General features: G+C 30.3%; 1 protein-coding gene and 1 pseudogene across 1 annotated transcript; both read left to right on the top strand.

Annotated features, from left to right (window-relative positions):
• Positions 1-17153: 17153 nt before the first annotated feature.
• Positions 17154-19679, top strand: LOC131176733 (pentatricopeptide repeat-containing protein At2g36240-like; annotated as a pseudogene).
• A 248-nt stretch (positions 19680-19927) lies between these two features.
• On the top strand, positions 19928-20539 carry LOC131176737 (aspartyl protease family protein 2-like). Its single transcript, XM_058141796.1, has one exon. The coding sequence runs from the start codon at positions 19928-19930 to the stop codon at positions 20537-20539; it is 612 nt and encodes a 203-aa protein (XP_057997779.1).

The raw sequence follows: 20539 nt of genomic DNA, 5'->3' as shown, positions 1-20539 counted from the left end.
AATGAGTGAAAGATATTTTTTGCATGTTAATCAATCAATATATGAAGATCATCTAACTCTTAACTATCCAAAAGTAACAAAAGTTGCTGCCAAAACTAACTTTGACAGATACAAAATATGTGAACTAACTTAGCAGATACAAAATATGTGATCCAACTAGTGATTCAACTACCTCTAGCACCTAGCCACTATTTATAAACCTAAACATTCATCAATTTTCATATCTTGCAAAGTTGTGGGCTAACAACTCTTAACAATGGCATTATCTACTCCCTTTCCTGCTTTTTTCCTCTTTGCATCAACCTTTTGTTTTTTTCTCATTCTTTCCTCATCTTCATTGTCTCCCATAACCCTTCCAATTTATCATATCAAAAAGTTTATCAGATTACAAATGGACTCTGAGTCATATGCTTTAACAAGCTTGGCTCGTGATGAGGAAAGGCTCAAGCATTTGACAATTCTCCCTAGTGTAGGTCTTGGACAGTCACCTTCATCGGTTGTTGTACCTCTATTTGCAGAGTCTAACGGAGAGCACGTAGTTGTACTACGGATTGGCGAGGAAAAGATACGAACCCAACTGCTCTTGGACACTGGCTCTTCAATTATTTGGTAGCAGTGCTATCCATGCGAAAAATGTTATAATCAGAGAAATATACCCAAATATAATCGAATGAGGTCTCGCTCATTTGAATCTATTAGATGCTCTTCAAACAAATGTGATCAAAGTCAACCGGATATAAGTTGTTTGACACAAGGGCGGTGCCTTTATCGTATTAACTATTTAGATAATGATACTACTTCGGGGGTTCTTGCGATTGAAGAACTGTCAAGTTTAGATGGCCGTTTTTCATACAAGGTTATTTTTGGGTGTGGAACTCACAATCCTAGCAAGTATTTTTTGGGTGTTTATGCGGGAATATTAGGATTCCAAAATCTTAGGTATTCCTTCCCAACCCAGATTAGAGCTGCCAAATTCTCCTTTTGTCTAATTACACAAACTGAAATGAGTACTGCCCTTTACCTGTATGACTTTCCAACCCTGCACAATAAATCAATTGTTGTGTCATTGCAACCACACCCATTTTATGATTTTTCTTTTTATTATGTGGAATTTAAAGGAATCTCAATCCACGCGGAAATGCTCGAAGTAAGTCCAGATGGAAATCAATTTAGATGGTAGCTATGGTGTACTTTTGGATACTGAAACCAGAATAACAAGGTTTCCAAGAGAAATATATACCCAATTTCGTGATAAGTTTGTGGAGGAAACCGAAGATTTCGTTCCCTTACGAGTAAGCTATTGGGGCCTAGACGCATGCTATAAAACAAATATATATTATCTGAATTATTTTCCTGAGGTGTCGCTTCATTTTACTGATGAGAAGGTCCTTCGTCTATACCCACAGCAAGTCTTGTATGAAGTACAGACTGGGGTATATTGTTGCATTTGCACCTTTGGATCAATCACTAACAATGTTGGGGAGTTATCAACTCGGGAGGACAAGACTTTCTTTCAATTTAGCAGAGCACACTGTGACATTCTCCTCCAATGATTGTTGAGATTTCAAAAGTTTCTGTTATATTTTAGTTCTTAAGTTTTTAGTATTTTAAGTTGTTAATCATTTCTATTAAAGTAGCTAAATCATCAGTTGTCTTCATTTAGATTAATTGTTAAAATTTATCTACTATATGAGAAATCTGTTCTATATTCATTATCTATAAGCACAGTAGGACTAATGAGAAAAGGAAAATTTAAATTTATGTTTAAATTTGTAATTAAGATCAATCCTTTTAATTTTATCAATGAGAAGAGAATCTCTCTTTTTCTTGATCAATTCAACGATTAAAGGGCTCTACACTCTCAAGGCCTCTTACTAGGCATGCCAAGCAACAACATGTAGGATAAGTTCCCTCCAAAGATGTCAAGAGCACTGCATACAGTAACATCAACACGTCCCTTCTCTGCTGTCTTTATCCTCTCTAAATCATTCATAACCGTGCGTATTCGATATTAAAACAATAGAAGTTCGGTTATGCCCTGGAGGTAACAAACCATGTTTCAAACATTCCAAACAAGCACGACAGGCATCAGGCTTAGCAATGACCCAGAATCTTTGATAAAAAAAAAGCTGCAGTAAGTCCATCAGGGCCAGGAGATTTTTTTTAATCATTTTAAATTTTCTATTTTTAATGCTTTGACTCCATTAAAAAATTGATGATTTTTTTAATGGCATAAATGCTCTTGTTGTTTTCCTCCTCGCCCTCTCACTCAATAGAACCACCGCCACCTCTAAACAGCCGTAGTCCTGTCTCACCAACTCCATGCTTGAGCCTCGCCTCAACTTCTAACTTCTGCATGACCATTAAAGGGCAATGATATAAAACCTTAATTTCAGTTAACTTGGCAATCGCAGGTGTTAATTTGCCCACCAAAATACCATTACCACTCTAAATAATTAATTATTCAAATTTCATGAATAACATATTTTAATTTTTAATAAATTTATAAATTATAATATTTCATTAAAACAAAAAAAAATTTAAAAATATGCCTAATTAATTAAAAAACTCTAAGTAATCTTTTAATTTTACTTAAAATTTTAATTTGGTTAATTTTATTAAGATTATAAAATTAATGTTAGTTTTATTCTATTTATCTAAATTAGTGAAAGTTCAAATGTAATTCTAATAATTTTATTAATATTTTCAAGAAAATTTATTTTTAAATTTATTAGTATGCCTGAAAATAATTTAAGAAAACGAATTTTTTTTATTTTTCATAAAAAAATAAATGAAAATTTAATTATATGTAAAAATAAAATTTAAGTTTAATAAAATCTAAATTTTTATCAATATCAATAAATCTTTAGAAAAAAGTTATAAAATTTTAATCAATAAAGTGATTGTTATATTTAAATTGTTTTAAAAATTTAAATTCTCCATTTTAATATTTATTCAAAGCTTAATGGTTATTATTTCTTTATAAAAAGAAACAAAGTGATAATAAAATAGTTGTGATTAAATATGATTAGAATTTTATATTTATTGATACAAATGTAAATTTTTTTAATTAAATATTTAATTTTAATAAAAATTTTACAATTATATTAATTAAATAATTTTTAATAGTAATTTTATTTTATAATAATTAAAAAATAAATATTTAATATTAAAACACAATTCGTAACATATAACCGGGGTGGGCGGATTTATACCAAATAAAAAGCACTGTTAAGTTAGGAAAGAGAAACTGAAGGAAACAAAAGAGTAAAATAGAAACGTGCAGACTGCAAAAGTAATTTCTCCATATAAGATGTCACTCCGCCAAAAAATGAGCTTTCACAGGTTAATATTATGTTAACCTCTTCCAAAGTTGAGCTTTATAATATTTACTAACTCTAAATGTTTGTGCCATGTATAATATATTTTAAATTTTTTTATAATATAGTTTTAAATTATTTTATTAATTTTAAAAAATATAATTCTTAAAATTTTTATAATAAAATAAAATATTAAAAAAAATTAAGAAACATTAAATCATCCAAATACAGTCTCTTTGACAACGATGGCGGCAATAAAATGATGTCATTTTGAATTATCCGATTGCACATCACAGTAAAAGGGTGTGATGCCCTGAAATTAACAGGAAAATTCAAGCCATTTGCAACAGAAAGATAGCCAACATCATTGTCGAGTGACCAGTAGTAAATGTTCATGGTTTTTTCATTATCATAATCTGAACTTTTTCCAATGCACTATTTTCGGAAGTAAATAGCAAGATTAGAATGATACAACAGGTTTTCATGCAAAATCACTGTAATCTTTTTCCTTTAGGCAACTAATATAGTATTTTCATGCAACATTGTTATTTTATACTCGTCCATTTGGGATTCATGCATAACATATGATCAGCCTACCTCTCTTTTATTTTATATGAATACGTTATTTTTGTTGCTGCTTTTATTTGTTCATCTAAAACTGAGCTTATCTCTAACTAACTACAACTAATTTAGAGCCAAATACTTGATTAAGTTGAGTTTTGAATTTACATATAAGCCTATAAGGAGAAAAAGCCGCACTTGTAAAGGAGTAGGTAATTTATAACTAAATTCCTAAGGTATAATAAAATTCACAGATTAATCCTTAGTTTTAAGTTTAGTATTAATTTGATCTTCACATTTTAATTTATTAACAAATTAATTTTTTTTTGTTAAAATCAAATCAAATTTTCTATTAGTTAAGCTTTGACTATATTAAAAAAAACTGATAATTTTTTTTAATGGCATAAATGCCCTTGTTGTTTTCCTCCCCGCCTTCTCACCCAATAAAACCACCGCTACCTCCAAAAACCTATAGTCCTCCCTCACCAACTCCATGCTTGAGCCTCACCTCAATTTTTAACTTCTGCACGATGCAAAACCCTAAGTTCAGTTGACTTGGCAATTGTGGGCGTCAATTTGCCCAACAAAGTGCCATTACCACACCGACAGAAATATCCAAATAAAGTTTAAATAATTAATTGTTTAAATAAAGTATAAATGATTTTTATAAATAATATATTTAATAAATTTATAAATTAAAATATATTATTAAAAAAATAAAATTTATTTTGAAAATAAGAATAATTAAAAAAAAAACTCTGAAGTAATTTTAAATTTTTTCTTAAATTTTTAATTTGGTTAATTTTATTAAGATTGAAAATTAATGTTAGTTTTATTTTATTTACTTAAATTATTCAAAATTCAAATGTAATTCTATAATTTTATTAATGCTTTCAATAAAAATATTTTTTAATTTATTATTATGTCTGAAAAAAGTTTGAGAATATGAAAATATTTTATTTTTATTTTTAATGAAAATAAAATAAATGAAAATTTAATTATATGTAAAAATAAATGTTAAGTTTAATAAAAGCTATATTTTTATCAATATCAATATTTTTTTAGAAAAAAGTTATAAATTTTTAATCAATAAAGTAATTGTTATACTTGAATTATTTAAAAAATTTAAATTTTCAATTTTAATATTTAGTCAAAGCTTATCCCTTACTATTTTTAAAAAAAAAAAAAAATAAATTGTAATAAAATAATTATTGTCACGACCCAACCTATGGGCTTGACTGGCACTAGGACCTGTGCTAGCCTAAAGCCCCCGAGGCCCGTAGTAAGCCTAACTATTCCTCAACCCAACTCCAAGACCCATTTGGGCCCAATTTCAAGAATTCCACCGGACAGAGTCCAGCCATAAAATGGACCTTTCAACGGGGAGTTTTTGACTCACCCGACCTGTTAACACAATATATAATCAATTGGGGAGCTCAGCTCACCCTCCACATACTCAAATGTCACAAAAATAAATGGGAGCTCAGCTCTCTCATCCAGTCCAACATACATGCATATAATAAGTTTACAAGTCCAACATGGTAATTATATTACAAACCCAAATCAAATAAATATTTCTAACACATGTGAAAATTCTAGGAGTTAATAAAATTATACAAATATTAATAAACGACCTGCGAAAAAGAAAAGCAGGTTAACCACAACAAATATCCTCCTGTAGCCTGGAAAAAAAAAATAATGAACAGGAGTGAGCGTTCAACTTAGAGAGTAAAATATCAATTTTAACCATAATCTCTATAGCTATCTAAAGCTAATGCACCCTGTGAAGTGAAATGCAATATCGTCATAATTTTCATACAAATCACATCAAAAAAATTCCATGTGAATGATACCAAGAACTTCTATTGTATTATCTATCGTGTAGAAGTAAGCCTACCTGTATTATCTCAATGACACCCACTAGGAACGAAGAGTTCCTATCAGTCTTGCTGCAAATTCTCACAGAATTGGAGACATAGTAGTTCCCTCTTTTATTCTTTGTGTGTCAATTCATGTACCAAACTGGATTATCCTATTTCTCCATTGAGAAGGAGGAATATTATCTAAGGTAAATCATGGACATCCTTAGGAATGGACTATTTCAACTTCAACTGCTTCAAAATCATCTACTGAAATAGTAGGTTGCGATGTTTCAGAAGTAGATGGCTGAGGAAATGGCTAGTTAGATGCTTGGGTTGATCCAGGTGGACCAATTCCTGTGGAATCCATGATAAGTAGAATCGTAATACTGTGCCTCTAAGTCAGATTTTGATATGTATGTTTTAGAAGAAGAATTAGAATCGTCTTGGGTTGGTTTTATAGTCATTTGAGGAGGAGGATCAGGAGGATCCATTGGTCTTTTATCAGGTCTCTTTCCTTCTCTTTTTTCTTAGGACAAAGGAGAGGTTAATAGCCTTGATGCTATAGGTTGTGCAGTTTGAGGCTTAAAAAAGGTTGATAAAGGTTATTTCATTTTTCTAGAAGGTGCAAACTAGAGAGGCATTTTAGCATAGATATGTAGAGTATAAGAAAGATCAGCTTCCATTGGTGCTAATTAGGCCTTTAATTTTCTCAATTCTACTTCCTTTTGAAAAAAATTCCTGGCCAAAGCTTTTTTGTCGAATGAGTAATTGAAGGTGCTTATCAAGCTGGTTAATCTTAATCTAAAGATCTGTGTAGATCTTACTGAGATGCTTTTCTAAAGTCTCCACTTTGGATTCTGTTTGCCTTGCTCTATTGACTACAATATCAACCTTTTTGTCAATATTCTACAGAATAGAATTTTGGGCTTTGGCATTAAGAGCATGCCAATTTAGAACTTCTACATGTATCATTGGCTTTGCCTGTCCATTAGGTTCAACAGCTACTGTCTGGATAAATGGCCTGGAAAAAAGTTTTTTGATAGGATCAACATTATGCCTTAAAGGAGGGAAGTTTTCTTTATATTGACTTTGTGACGATTGTGAAAACATCATGCAAGGTTGGACAAGTGGGGCTGTTACAGGAGGCTTAGAGGATTGCATACATTGTTTTTGTTTTCCCTTCTGAAGGGATTTCTAAAGCCAGCTTGTAGATTAGCAAAGGGCTCTTCTTTTGAGTTTCTTTGTGAATGTCTATCCAAGGGCCAGAATCTAGGAAGAAATCTCTATTGGGCATGTATGTTTTGCAGGAAGAGTTTCTCTTCTTCTTATGCCTTCTCCGTCTATGCTTGTCATCATCATCATCATCATCATCATCCATTAGATGGCAATCACATCCTAGATCACACATTCCAGATTCGGGGGAATCCCAAATAAAATGTCCATCAATTTTGTCTATAAAGATTGGATATCCATATGTTCCAAATGTATGAATAGGGATTTTTTTTTTCTCTCTTTTCTCAAATAGGAGTGATCATCATAGTTTAAAATATTAGAGGAGTGCTTGTGGAGTTTCTGGGGGGGTTAAAAACTATTTTAATAGTCCCACTAGTCTATCTTTTGAAAGAAGATTTTGTGACTTGAATTGGTTGGGAATTATTGTGAAGTTTTTCATAGTTTGTAATCTATTCCCTGGGCAATTATTCTAGCTAATTCTTCCTTCGAGATCTGTCGTGGGATTTGGATGATGGTGGGAGTGGTCTCAATGTCTGATAATATAAGCAGAGCATTAGTAGATAGTCCAGGTTGAGTCAAATCTATGGCATGATTTTGAAGCCTGTAGATTATCTGGTGGTGTAAAGTGGCTATTATAGAAGAGGTCATTTGTTCTACACCTACTAATTGGACTTGGACCTTCAATGCCGTAGGCAAATTTAGGCCTTGTAAGGACATGTTATAATTGGGGAAGAAGGTTAATATCACACTTTCAGCGTGAAAAGTGGTGATACAGGTTCCAATGACAGCATGTTTATAGCTTAAAAATATGGTGTCCAATATTGAAACTCTGGCTATGATGGAAGACCTTGTCTGCTATGAAAGGTAAGAACTATTCTTACAGCTCTATAATGGAGGCGAGAATATCCTTGTCGTTGCCAAGCTGGGATCAAAATTGGAGGAATTTGAAGGGTTACATACCGTTCAGTCGATGTGGATATGAGAGTGCATTGATCTAGTTTGGAGGTCTAGACATATTCTTTTAAAAGAGATTTTCTAAAGGAAATGAAAGACCTGATGCTTCTAGTCATGGATCTAGAGCATTTGTAGATATTATATGGACTAAGCAAAGGAATAAAGGACTCTTCTACCTGTGCCCCTTCTGGGATGTGAGAAATTTCTACAAGGTGGTCAATTTTGGAAGCTAAAGTTTTCCTACAAGAGGGTGAAAGAGAAAGTAAAGAAGTGAGATTAACTAAACTGGATGAAGAGGATGCTCAGTTACAAGGGTGGAGGACAGTATTGGAGTGGTACAACTCATATTTTTTGGAGTCTCCTTACTCATCATCAATCATATTACAATCATATCACTCTCCAATGCAACTAAGGCTTTGATACAATGACTGGCCGGGAGCAGCTTATTTAACCTTAATATAATAATACTCATGCGATACGAGATTAAATAAAACCATCTATGGTAAACAACAGACCTTAAGGAACTGATGAAGTACCACTCACTACCGACAGCACCACCAGCAACTAGGCAAGACTCGGTGACCTCAAACAATGGCATATGGTGGTTTTTGGTGACACAAAGTGAGGAGAGAGAGAAATGGGTTTGAAATTTTAAATGCTTATATCTAGCGATCTAGACGTCCAATTGGAGCGATTCCAGTTGCTATGAACTCTTGGTGGATAGTACTTGCAAATGGGACCATCATGCCGGATTTGGTGACTCTTTTTGGTATCGACAAGGCGAGAGAAAATGGGTTTTTCACCATTTTTCGGTGAGATTTCGAGCAATCCTACTTTCGGATCAGCAATCCGAGAGCACCATTTAATTCAGTGCGTCAAAATTTTTGAGATGGTACCAACCTCGCTTTGATCGAACAACATTTAGAAAATGTGATTATCAGACGATCCAGATCACTCGATGAGATTTTTGAGCCTTTTTGAATCCTGTAAATTAAATATAATTATATGATAATTATTGACAATTTATAAGCTTTGATTAGGAACAATCGGATTGGTAATAGCTCACTGACACTCGGAACTGAGTTTTCAGCTCGATTCAAATGCCCGATGAATTGTCCTAGAAGGTGCTCATGCTTATAGTCATTTCTAGCATTTGTAAACATTTTGGATGCATTTCAAGTAGTAGAATTCGTAAAAGTAATTTCAAACTCAAGTTGTGTAGTTTTTACCATGGTTAAACTAGTTGATTAATCTGTGAATTATTTCTGACTTAGTAAAAAGTAAGTAAAATGAATTTAATTAATACAAGGACAATGTAGAGGATATTCTAAAATATTTTTATAATTTTTAAAGCGTTAAAAATAATTATTTGGACTGTAGAGGAGTTAGAGTTTGAACGATTGTACTTATATTAAGTTTTTTATGGGTTTCAGATGGGCATTGTAATTGTTGTTGTGAGCATGAGGCTTTATACTGTGTTTGGTTGTGTTTTTATGCAAAGGATTAGATTTTGTTATAAGGGAGGCTTTGCTGAAATTTTGATGAGACATTGAGATTAATTATTACTTTTTTAGTTCAAATTATTTGGTTTATGCATGTTCGATATCAGGATTGAATTGTGCTCCTGTAGTTATGAATTTCTAATGGTTATTGGGTTAAGATGGACTAAATTGATTTATAATATTTTATTTTATTCTGTATGTTGGGTCTTAAAATTAAGTCTAGTTATAGATTTAGGAACAATGAAGCTCGTTACGAGTTTCAGGACTTTAAGCTGATGTAAATAATGATGCCGACTTTAAGCTGATGTAAATCATGATGCCGATCTGACTCATGAAATCGGGTTATGAAATGAACGGTTGATTTAATGAAGCTTAAGTAGAGCATCCGTGTAGTTTAATTTAAAATTATGTATATTTTTATTAGGAGATTTATATATATATATATATATATATATATATATATATATATATATAACTAAAATTTAATTAATAATAAAATATTTCATCAATAATTTTGTTAATACAAATAATTGAATTATATTTATAATAAATTTTATATTAATTCAAAAATTATAGTGACATAATGGTGTAGTAATTATAGTAGCAACATCAATAATTTAAACATTAATAGGTAAATGGATGAGCCAAGATGACTTAGGGATAATATTGATGCCCACATCTATAATCTATATGTATAATAAATAAAAATATGAATAGGGGATAACCATGGACGCTTATATATATACACTATTTAATTACTTTTTTATGTAATTAATTAATTAAAATTTTTTTAATGATTCTATATTAAAATAAAATTTTAATCGAAAGTTTTATTTATTATTTTAAAATCTTTTTAATCATTTAATATGAATAAATAGTGAAGAGAAAACATAATGTAAAAATAAAGAAAAAAATTCCGAAGAATTATAATTGACTAATATAAATTTTAAATTTTATTTACAAATAAGAAAATATTTTATCCTTTTTTAATTTTAAACGGGTTGTTCGCTAGCAGTTTTATTTATAAATTAAATAACATATAAAATAAATAGACTAATTCAATTATATTTTTATTTTAAATTGTAATGAGTTTTAAATGGTTTGACCAATGTATGACTCAAATACATTTATGTCCGATTAAATTTGCCCAAATATATGTTATATATAAATATATGGAGAGTATCTTAAGAATTTTTTTTTATTATTTTTAAGTATATAGTTTCACACTTGTCTCTTAAAAATTTTATTCATTGCTAAATTGTTTTTTTAGTGGTTATTTTATTTTTAAAATAAATTATTTATAATTTTATTTTATTAAATATTATTATCTATAATATAATAACATATAAAATTAACATTATATATATATATATAATGAGTGAAAGATATTTTTTTACATGTTATTCAAATCACGCAATATATGAAGATCATTTAACTCTTAACATATCCAAAAGTAACAAAAGTTGTTGTCAAAAATAATTTTGGCAGATACAAAATATGTGAACTAACTTAGCAGATGCAAAATATGTGATCCAACTAGTGATTCAACTACCTCTAGTACATAGCCACTATTTATAAACCTAAACATTCATCAATTTTCATATCTTACAAAGTTGTGGGCTAACAATTCTTAACAATAGCCTTATCTACTCCCTTCCCTGCTTTTTTCCTCTTTGCATCAACCTTTTGTTTTTTTCTTGTTCTTTCCTCATCTTCATTGTCTTTGATAACCCTTCCAATTTATCATATCAAAAACTTTATTAGATTACAAATGGACTCTGAGTCATATGCTTTAACAAGCTTGGCTCATGATGAGGAAAGGCTCAAGCATTTGATAATTCTCCATAGTGTAGGTCTTGGACAGTCACCTTCATTCGTTGTTATACCTCTATTTGCAGAGTCTAACGAAGAGCATGTAGTTGTACTACGGATTGGCAGCCAAAAGGTACGAACCCAGCTGCTCTTGGACACTGGCTCTTCACTTATTTGGTGGCAGTGCTATCCATGCGAAAAAATGTTATAATCAGAGAAAAATACCCAAATATAGTCAATGAAGTCTGACTCATTTTTTTTTTTTAAGTATATAGTTTCACACTTATACCTTAAAAATTTGATTCGTTGCTAAATTGTTTTTTTAGTGGTTATTTTATTTTTAAATAAATTATTTATTATTTTATTTTATAAAATATTATTATCTATAATATAATAACATATAAAACTAACATTATATATATATATATATATATATATATATATATATATATATATATATATATTATTTTTAAATTATTATAAAATAAAAATGAGAATATTAATATCATTTTTCAACCTTTTCTATTTATTATCTAGATGTTTAACGAGACAGGAAATAAAAATTAAAAAATTCACTTTATTATAATTCTTAATTACTTTTAAAATTTTTGAATATTAAAATTAGTCAAGATTACGAATTCAAAACGAGGAATTCAAATGTTTTTTCAAGTAAAAACTTAAGAATATATATATATATAAGTGAAAGATATTTTTTGCATGTTATTCAAATCACACAATATATGAAGATCATCCAACTCTAATCTATGCAAAAGTAACAAAAGTTGCTGTCAAAACTAACTTTGGTAGATACACAATATGTGAACTAACTTAGCAAATACAAAATATGTAATCGAACTAGTGATTCAATTACTTCCAGCATATATTGCAAACTTGTGAGCTAACAATTCTTAACAATGGCATTATCTACTCCCTTCCCTGCTTTTCTCCTCTTTGCATCAACCTTTTGTTTTTTCCTTGTTCTTTCCTCATCTTCATTGTCTCCGATAACCCTTTCAATTTATCATATCCAAAAGTTTATTAGATTACAAATGGACTCTGAGTCATATGCATTAACAAGCTGGAGCTATTAGGATGGCAGTTCTACATACAAGGTTATTTTTTGGTGTGGAACTTACAATCCTGACAAGTATTTTATGGGTGTTTACGATGGAATATTAGGATTCCAAAATCTTAAGTATTCCTTCTCAACCCAGATTAGAGATGCCAAATTCTCCTTTTGTCTAATTAGGGAAACTGAATTGAGTACTGCCCTTTACCTATATGACATTCCAACCCAGGATGATGAATCAATTGTTGTGTCACAAGCCAAGCTTGCTAAAGTATATTACTTAAAGAGTTCATTTGTAATCTAATAAACTTTTTGATATGATAAATTGGAAGGGTTATCAGAGACAATAAAGATGAGGAAAGAACAATGAAAAAATAAAAGGTTGATGCAAAGAGGAAAAAAGCAGGGAAGGGAGTAGATAATGCCATTGTTAAGAATTGTTAGCCCACAACTTTGCAAGATTTGAAAATTGATGAATGTTTAGGTTTATAAAGATTAGCTATGTGCTAGAGGTAGTTGAATCACTAGTTGGATCACATATTTTACATCTGCTAAGTTAGTTCACATATTGTGTATCTGCAAAGTTAGTTTTGGCAGCAACTTTTGTTACTTTTGCATAGGTTAGAGTTGGATGATCTTCATATATTGTGTGATTTGAATAACATGCAAAAAATATCTTTCACTTATATATATATATATATATATATATATATATATATATATATATATATATATATATATATATATATATATATATATATATATATATATATTCTTAAGTTTTTACTTGAAAAAACATTTGAATTTCTCGTTTTGAATTCGTAGTCTCGATTAATTTTAATATTTGAAAATTTAAAAAGTAATTAAAAATTATAATAAAGTGAATTTTTTAATTTTTATTTTCTGTCCCGTTAAACATTGAGATAATAATAGAAGAGTTTAAAAAATGAGATTAATATTCTCATTTTTATTTTATAATAATTGAAAAATATAATTTATATAATGACATAATATATATATATATATATATAAAATATGTTAGTTTTATATGTTATTATATTTTAGATAATAATATTTAATAAAATAATAAATAATTTATTTTAAAAGTAAAATAACCACTAAAAAAATAATTTAGCAACGAATCCAATTTTTAAGGTATAAGTGTGAAATTATATACTTAAAAAATAAATGAGTCAGACTTCATTGATTATATTTGGGTATATTTATCTGATTATAACATTTTTCGCATGGATAGCACTGCCACCAAATAAGTGAAGAGCTAGTGTCCAAGAGCAGCTGGGTTCGTACCTTTTGGCTGCCAACTCGCAGTACAACTACATGCTCTCCGTTAGACTCTGCAAATAGAAGTTAAACAACTGATGAAGGTGACCATCCAGGACCTACACTATGGAGAATTGTCAAATGCTTGAGCCTTTCCTCATCAGGAGCCAAGCTTGTTAAAGCATATGACTCAGAGTCCATTTCTAATCTAATAAAGTTTTTGATATGGTAAATTGGAAGGGTTATCGGAGACAATGAAGATGAGAAAAAAACAAAAGGTTGATGCAAAGAGGAAAAAAGCAGAGAAGGGAGTAGATAATGCCATTGTTAGCCTGCAACTTTGCAAGATATGAAAATTGATGAATGTTTAGGTTTATAAAGAGTAGCAATGTGCTAGAGGTAGTTAAATCACTAGTTGGATCACATATTTTGCATCTGCTAAGTTAGTTCACATATTTTGTATCTGCCAAAGTTTGTTTTGGCAGCAACTTTTGTTAATTTTGCATACGTTAGACTTAGATGATCTTCATATATTATGTGATTTGAATAACATGCAAAAAATATCTTTCACACATTATATATATATATATATTTGAAAAAACATTTGAATTCCTCGTTTTGAATTCGTAATCTTGACTAATTTTAATATTTGAAGATTTAAAAAGTAACTAAGAATTATAATAAAGTGAATTTTTTTCATTTTTATTTCTTGTCCCGTTAAACATCGAGATAATAATAGAAGAGGTTAAAAAATGAAATTAGTATTCTCATTTTTATTTTATAATAATTCAAAAATATAATATATATAATGCCATATTATATATATATATATATATATATATATATATATATATATATATATATATAATGTTAGTTTTATATGTTATTATATTATAGATAATAATATTTAATAAAATAAAATAATAAATAATTTATTTTAAAAGTAAAATAACAACTAATCAAACAATTTAGCAACTAAATAAACAATTCATATTTGTATTTATTATACATATATATTATAGATGTGGGTATCAATATTCATTTAACCCTAAGTAATCTTGGCTTATCCATTTACCTATTAATGTTTATATTATTGATGCTGCTACTATAATTACCGCACCATTATGTCACTATAATTTTTGAATTAATATAAAATTTATTATAAATATAATTCAGTTATTTGTATTAACAAAATTATTGATGAAATATTTTATTACTAATTAAATTTTAGTTATATATATATTATAAATATATAACTCTTAATCAAAATTTATATAATTCTGAATTAAACTACATGGATGCTTCTACTTAAGCTCCATTAAATCGACCGTTCATATCAAAACCTGATTCTATGGGTCAGACTGACATTAGGATCCAGTCCATTATGAACCCAAAATATAAGTGAGACTCATGTATTTAACATGTGAATCCCACTATACATATTATATCTTGAGTTTATGTGGACCTAGTCTAAATAAAAAAAATAAAGATTTTAAAAGAAAATTAAATAAAAAAAATAGTAATTACTTAGCAGATAATATTTATTATAATTACAAAGTATGATAAGTAACAAGTGATAATTATTAACAAAAAAATCTGTTTACATGACAATGGTTAAATAAAAATCGCCAACTTTATATATGTATAAATAAATTTATGTAGATATAGCTATAGATTTGGAGTTTTACTGAAACTATAATGAAAATTTATGTCAACGAGGATTGCCTTGATTATATAGCTCAACAATATTATCAAATTTCAAAGCCCTTGATCTAAGAAATATTCAATTTCAGTGCTTCTCTCTTATTATAATGCACCACAAAAAATTAGTAAAATAAAATATGAGTGATTGCCAACTATATAGCTAGGAGTTTAAAGTCTACTTCTATGCTACTGCTTTATATTATTATCCATCTTGAAATGGCATGAGTTCCCAATCCTCAGCATCTTCATTATAGTTCTATAAAAGTCGATCAGTTAAAATCATCCAAATGCAGTCTCTTTGACAACAATAAGCAGCAATAAAATGATGCCATTTTGAATTATCCCATTGCACATCACAGTAAAAGGGTGTGATGCCCTGAAAGTAACAGGAAAATTCATGCCATTTGTAACAGAAAGATAGCCAAGATTATTGTCGCGTGACCAATAGTAAATGTTCATGTTTTTTTCATTATCACAATCTGAACTTTTCTCAATACTTTATTTTCAGAAGCAAATAGCAAGATTAGAATGATACAACTGATGGTTTTCATGCAAAATTACTGTAATATTTTTCCTTTAGGCAACTAATATAGTATTATCATGCATCTATTGTTACTTTATACTCGTCCATTTAAAATTCATGCATAACATATGACCAGTCTACCTCTCTTTTATTTTATATGAATACGTTATTTTTGTTGCTGCTTTTATTTGTTCATCTAAAACTGAGCTTATCTCTAACTAACTCCAACTAATTTAGAGCCACATACTTGATTAAGTTGAGTTTTGAATTTACATATAAGCCTACAAGGAGAAAAAGCCACACTTATAAAGGAGTAAGTAATTTATAACTAAATTCCTAAGTATAATAAAATTCACAAATTAATCCTTAGTTTTAAATTTTATATTAATTTGATCTTCACATTTTAATTTATTAACAAATTAGTTTTTTTTGTTAAAATCAAATCAAATTTTCTATTAATCAAGCTTTGACTATTTTAAAAAAAAACTGATAATTTCTTTTAACGGCATAAATGCCCTTCTTGTTTTCCTCCTCGCCCTCTCACCCAATAAAACCACCGCTACCTCCAAAAACCTATAGTCCTCCCTCACCAACTCCATGCTTTAGCCTCGTCTCAACTTTTAACTTAAGTTCAGTTCACTTGGCAACTGTTGGCGTCAATTTGCTCACAAAAGTACAGAGATATCCAAATAAAGTCTAAATAATTAATTATTTGAATAAAGTATAAATAATTTTTATAAATAATATATTTAATAAATTTATAAATTAAAATATTTTATTAAAAAATAAAATTTATTTTGAAAAAAAGAATAATTAAAAAAAAATCTTAAGTAATTTTAAAATTTTTCTTAAATTCTTAATTTGGTTAATTTTATTAAGATTGAAAATTAATTTTAGTTTTATTTTAGTTACTTAAATTATTCAAAATTCAAATGTAATTCTAATAATTTTATTAATGTTTTCAATAAAAATATTTTTTAATTTATTATTATATCTGAAAATAGTTTGAGAATATGAAAATGTTTTATTTTTATTTTTAATGAAAATAAAATAAATGAAAATTTAAATATATGTAAAAATAAATTTTAAGTGTAATACAAGCTATATTATTATCAATATCAATAATTTTTAGAAAAAATTATAAATTTTTATTCAATAAAGTAATTGTTATTCTTGAATTATTTTAAAATTTTAAATTTCGATTTTAATATTAAATCAAAACTTATTCTTTACTGTTTTTTTAAAAAAGAAAATAAATTATAATTATCATTGAATATGATTAGAATTTCATAGCTATTGATATAAATGTAAATCATAAATCTCGATATAAAAGGCTCGTGAATAAGAAGAAGAGAATGAGGAGAGCAAAAGCAAAACATACTGGAGATAAGTAAAGGAGAAGTTGTGATAGATTTGTAGTTCTTTCGAGAGATAGGAATTAATATAGAGCAGTGGCTTCTTTCTAGTGAACTGAGGCCGCCGGCGCCGGAGAATGAAATAGCATGGAGGCCTCCGATTCTCATCGTGCTTGATACGACCGAAATCACAGAGATTGGAGGTCAAAATCTTCAGTCTATTATTTACCAAAACACCCCTTAACGCACTTCCTAATTCCTATTTTAATTTATTTTTTTCTTTAATTAAATAAATGGACATAAAACGGGAAACCATTGCCGTTCAAGTTAAGAAAATGTCTTTCAGGAAGAAACTTCCATTGCCCATGCTCAAGAAACTTGACCGCCACCCTTCACCACCACCGCTGCCTCCACTCCCTGACCCACCACCTACCCCTCTTACACCTCTCCCTACTGTTACTCTCAGACCTACATCTCATCACTCCCATCTCCTCCACTTCCTCCAAACCCACCTGGCCACCAATCCACTAACCCCTTTCCACCTCCTTCACTTCCTCAAATCGAAGCTCCGCCATCACCCTCTGTTCTCCCACTATGATTTTCTCATCTTCAATTGGGCCTCCACCATTGACTCTTTTCGCCATGATCACTCCACTTTTGAATGGATGGCGGACTCTTGCTATCACCAACCGTCTCTCGGAACTCTCCTCGCTTCTCTCTTTCATGGCATCCAATCCCTGCCTTTGTTCTGAAGGTATATTTTCTTGTCCTAGAATTGAACCCATTTTTCAGTTTGCTATTAATGGTTATTGTAAGCCAGGTAAATTGGATGATGACTTGCTTGCTTTTGAGACCATGAGGAAATTGATTGATGGGAGGCCCAGTGTAGCTGTTTATAATGTTTTGATTCATGGGTATGTTAAATGTGGGCAGCATGATAAGATTACGGAGATATATAATAGGATGTTGAAGGATAGAGTTAAGCCTGATGTGTTTACTTTTAATATCTTGATTAGTTGCTATTGTAGGAATAAGAAGTTCGAGATGGCTTTAGAGTTGTTGAGGGAGATGAGAGAGAAGGGGTGTAAGTCCTAATGTGGTTAGTTTTAATACATTGATTATGGGGTTCTTTAGGGAGAGGAAGTTTGATGAAGGGGTTAAGATGGCATATGAGATGATTGATTTGGGGTGTGGGTTTTCAAGTGTGACTTGTGAGATTTTGGTCGATGGTCTCTGTAGGGAAGAGAGAAGCTTGGAGGCTTGTGAATTGTTGATTGATTTTTCAAGAAAAGGAGCTTTGCCAAGTAATTTTGATTTCTATATACTTGTGGACAAGCTATGTGGCAAAAGAAACATAGGAGCAGTTTTGGAGTTGTTGAATGAGTTGTGGAGGAATGGAAATGTTCCAAGCGTAATTTCTTGTATCACTTTAATAGAAGGTTTGAGGAAGTTGAGGAAAATAGAAGAAGCATTCAGATTGATGGAAAGAATGTTGAAGGAGAGTATCATTTCAGATATTGTGACCTTTAATTATCTCCTTCAAGATCTTTGCAATGTAGGAAGAACAGTTGATGCTGACAAATTGAGATTATTGGCTTCTAGCAAGGGTTTGGAACTAGATGATATGACATATTACACTTTGGTATATGGGTATACAAGAGAGGGCAAAAGGAAGGAAGGAGAAGTTTTGGTGGATGAGATGCTGGATAGAGAATTTATACCTGATCTTGCTACATATAATAGGTTAATGGATGGCCTTTCTAAATCTAGAAGCCCTCCTAAACACCATTTTTGACTGAGTTGAAAAGGTGAATGCATAGACATCTTCAATTTTTACATTTTGGTTTTGGCACCAACAGTTTAGTAGAATTAGCTGGGATTTCTCAATTATGGTGGAATTCCTCTTCCATGAAGTAAGTAAGAACTTTGACGAAACAGACAAATGCATATAGGCTGTTGTAAATCAAGGAGGAAAGGAAGAAGTTAAAAGTGGAAGCAGCAGGTATAAATATATTCATACAAACTGCATTTGTCATCCATGATAATGCCAAGGTAATTGTCATCAGCTGCAGATGAATAAGGAGATGGAGCTGCTTAAATAAATGAATGATGCTGAAAATGAGCTTGCTGTTGTTTCACTTAAAGCTTTGATTGATAGGTGCATACAGTTTGATGAGTACTGCTGTTCTTTCCTATAAGGAGAGGCAAGCTATAGCATAAGTTATGAAACCATGAGAGGCACTTCTAGTATTGAAAGAAGTTAACTAAAGAGGGATTTATATCTCCATGTTAATTACCTTCTTCCCTTCCATTGAGACTCGGTGAAGGCTTTTTGCATACTCTGGCTGATGTTTGTTTGTGGGAGGGGCTTTTGTTCCAAAGGCTTTAGGAATTTTGGCTTGCGTGGAAGGAAATGAGATGCTTCCAAATAAGACGAAGATTTTATGTAGAGAAGGACTGCAGGATGTCCATGCAAGAAAGGAGAACTGAGAGGAAGAGAACAGCTGAGGTATATATAATGAGTGAAAGATATTTTTTGCATGTTATTCAAATAAATCAATATATGAAGATCATCTAACTCTTAACGTATCCAAAATTAACAAAAGTTGCTGCCAAAACTAAATGTGAACTAACTTAGCAGATACAAAATATGTGATCCAACTAGTGATTCAACTACCTCTAGCACATAGCCACTATTTATAAACCTAAACATTCATATTTTGCAAAGTTGTGGGCTAACAATTCTTAACAATGGCTTTATCTACTCCCTTCCCTGCTTTTTTCCTCTTTGCATCAACCTTTTGTTTTTTTCTTGTTCTTTCCTCATCTTCATCGTCTCCGATAGCCCTTCCAATTTATCATATCAAAAAGTTTATTAGATTACAAATGGACTCTGAGTCATATGCTTTAACAAGCTTGGCTCGTGATGAGGAAAGGCTCAAGCATTTGACAATTCTCCCTAGTGTAGGTCCTGGACAGTCACCTTCATCAGAGCATGTAGTTGTACTACGGATTGGCGAGGAAAAGATACTAACCCAGCTGCTCTTGGACACTGGCTCTTCAATTATTTGGTGGCAGTGCTATCCATGCGAAAAATGTTATAATCAGAGAAATATACCCAAATATAATCGAATGAGGTCTCACTCATTTGAATATATTGGATGCTCTTCAAACAAATGTGATCAAAGTCACCCGGATACAAGTTGTTCACCACAAGGGCGGTGCTTTTATCGTATTAAATATTTAGATAATGATACTACTTCGGGGGTTCTTGCGATTGAAGAACTGTCAAGTTTAGATGGCCGTTTTTCATACAGACTGGGGTATATTGTCTTGAATTTGCACCTTTGGATCGATCACTAA

The sequence above is a fragment of the Hevea brasiliensis genome, unplaced genomic scaffold (assembly GCF_030052815.1).
Source record: "Hevea brasiliensis isolate MT/VB/25A 57/8 unplaced genomic scaffold, ASM3005281v1 Scaf232, whole genome shotgun sequence".
Classification (NCBI taxonomy): Eukaryota; Viridiplantae; Streptophyta; class Magnoliopsida; order Malpighiales; family Euphorbiaceae; genus Hevea; species Hevea brasiliensis.
The sequence above is the reverse complement of the archived record's forward strand: the minus strand, read 5'-3'. Positions and strand labels throughout refer to the sequence as shown.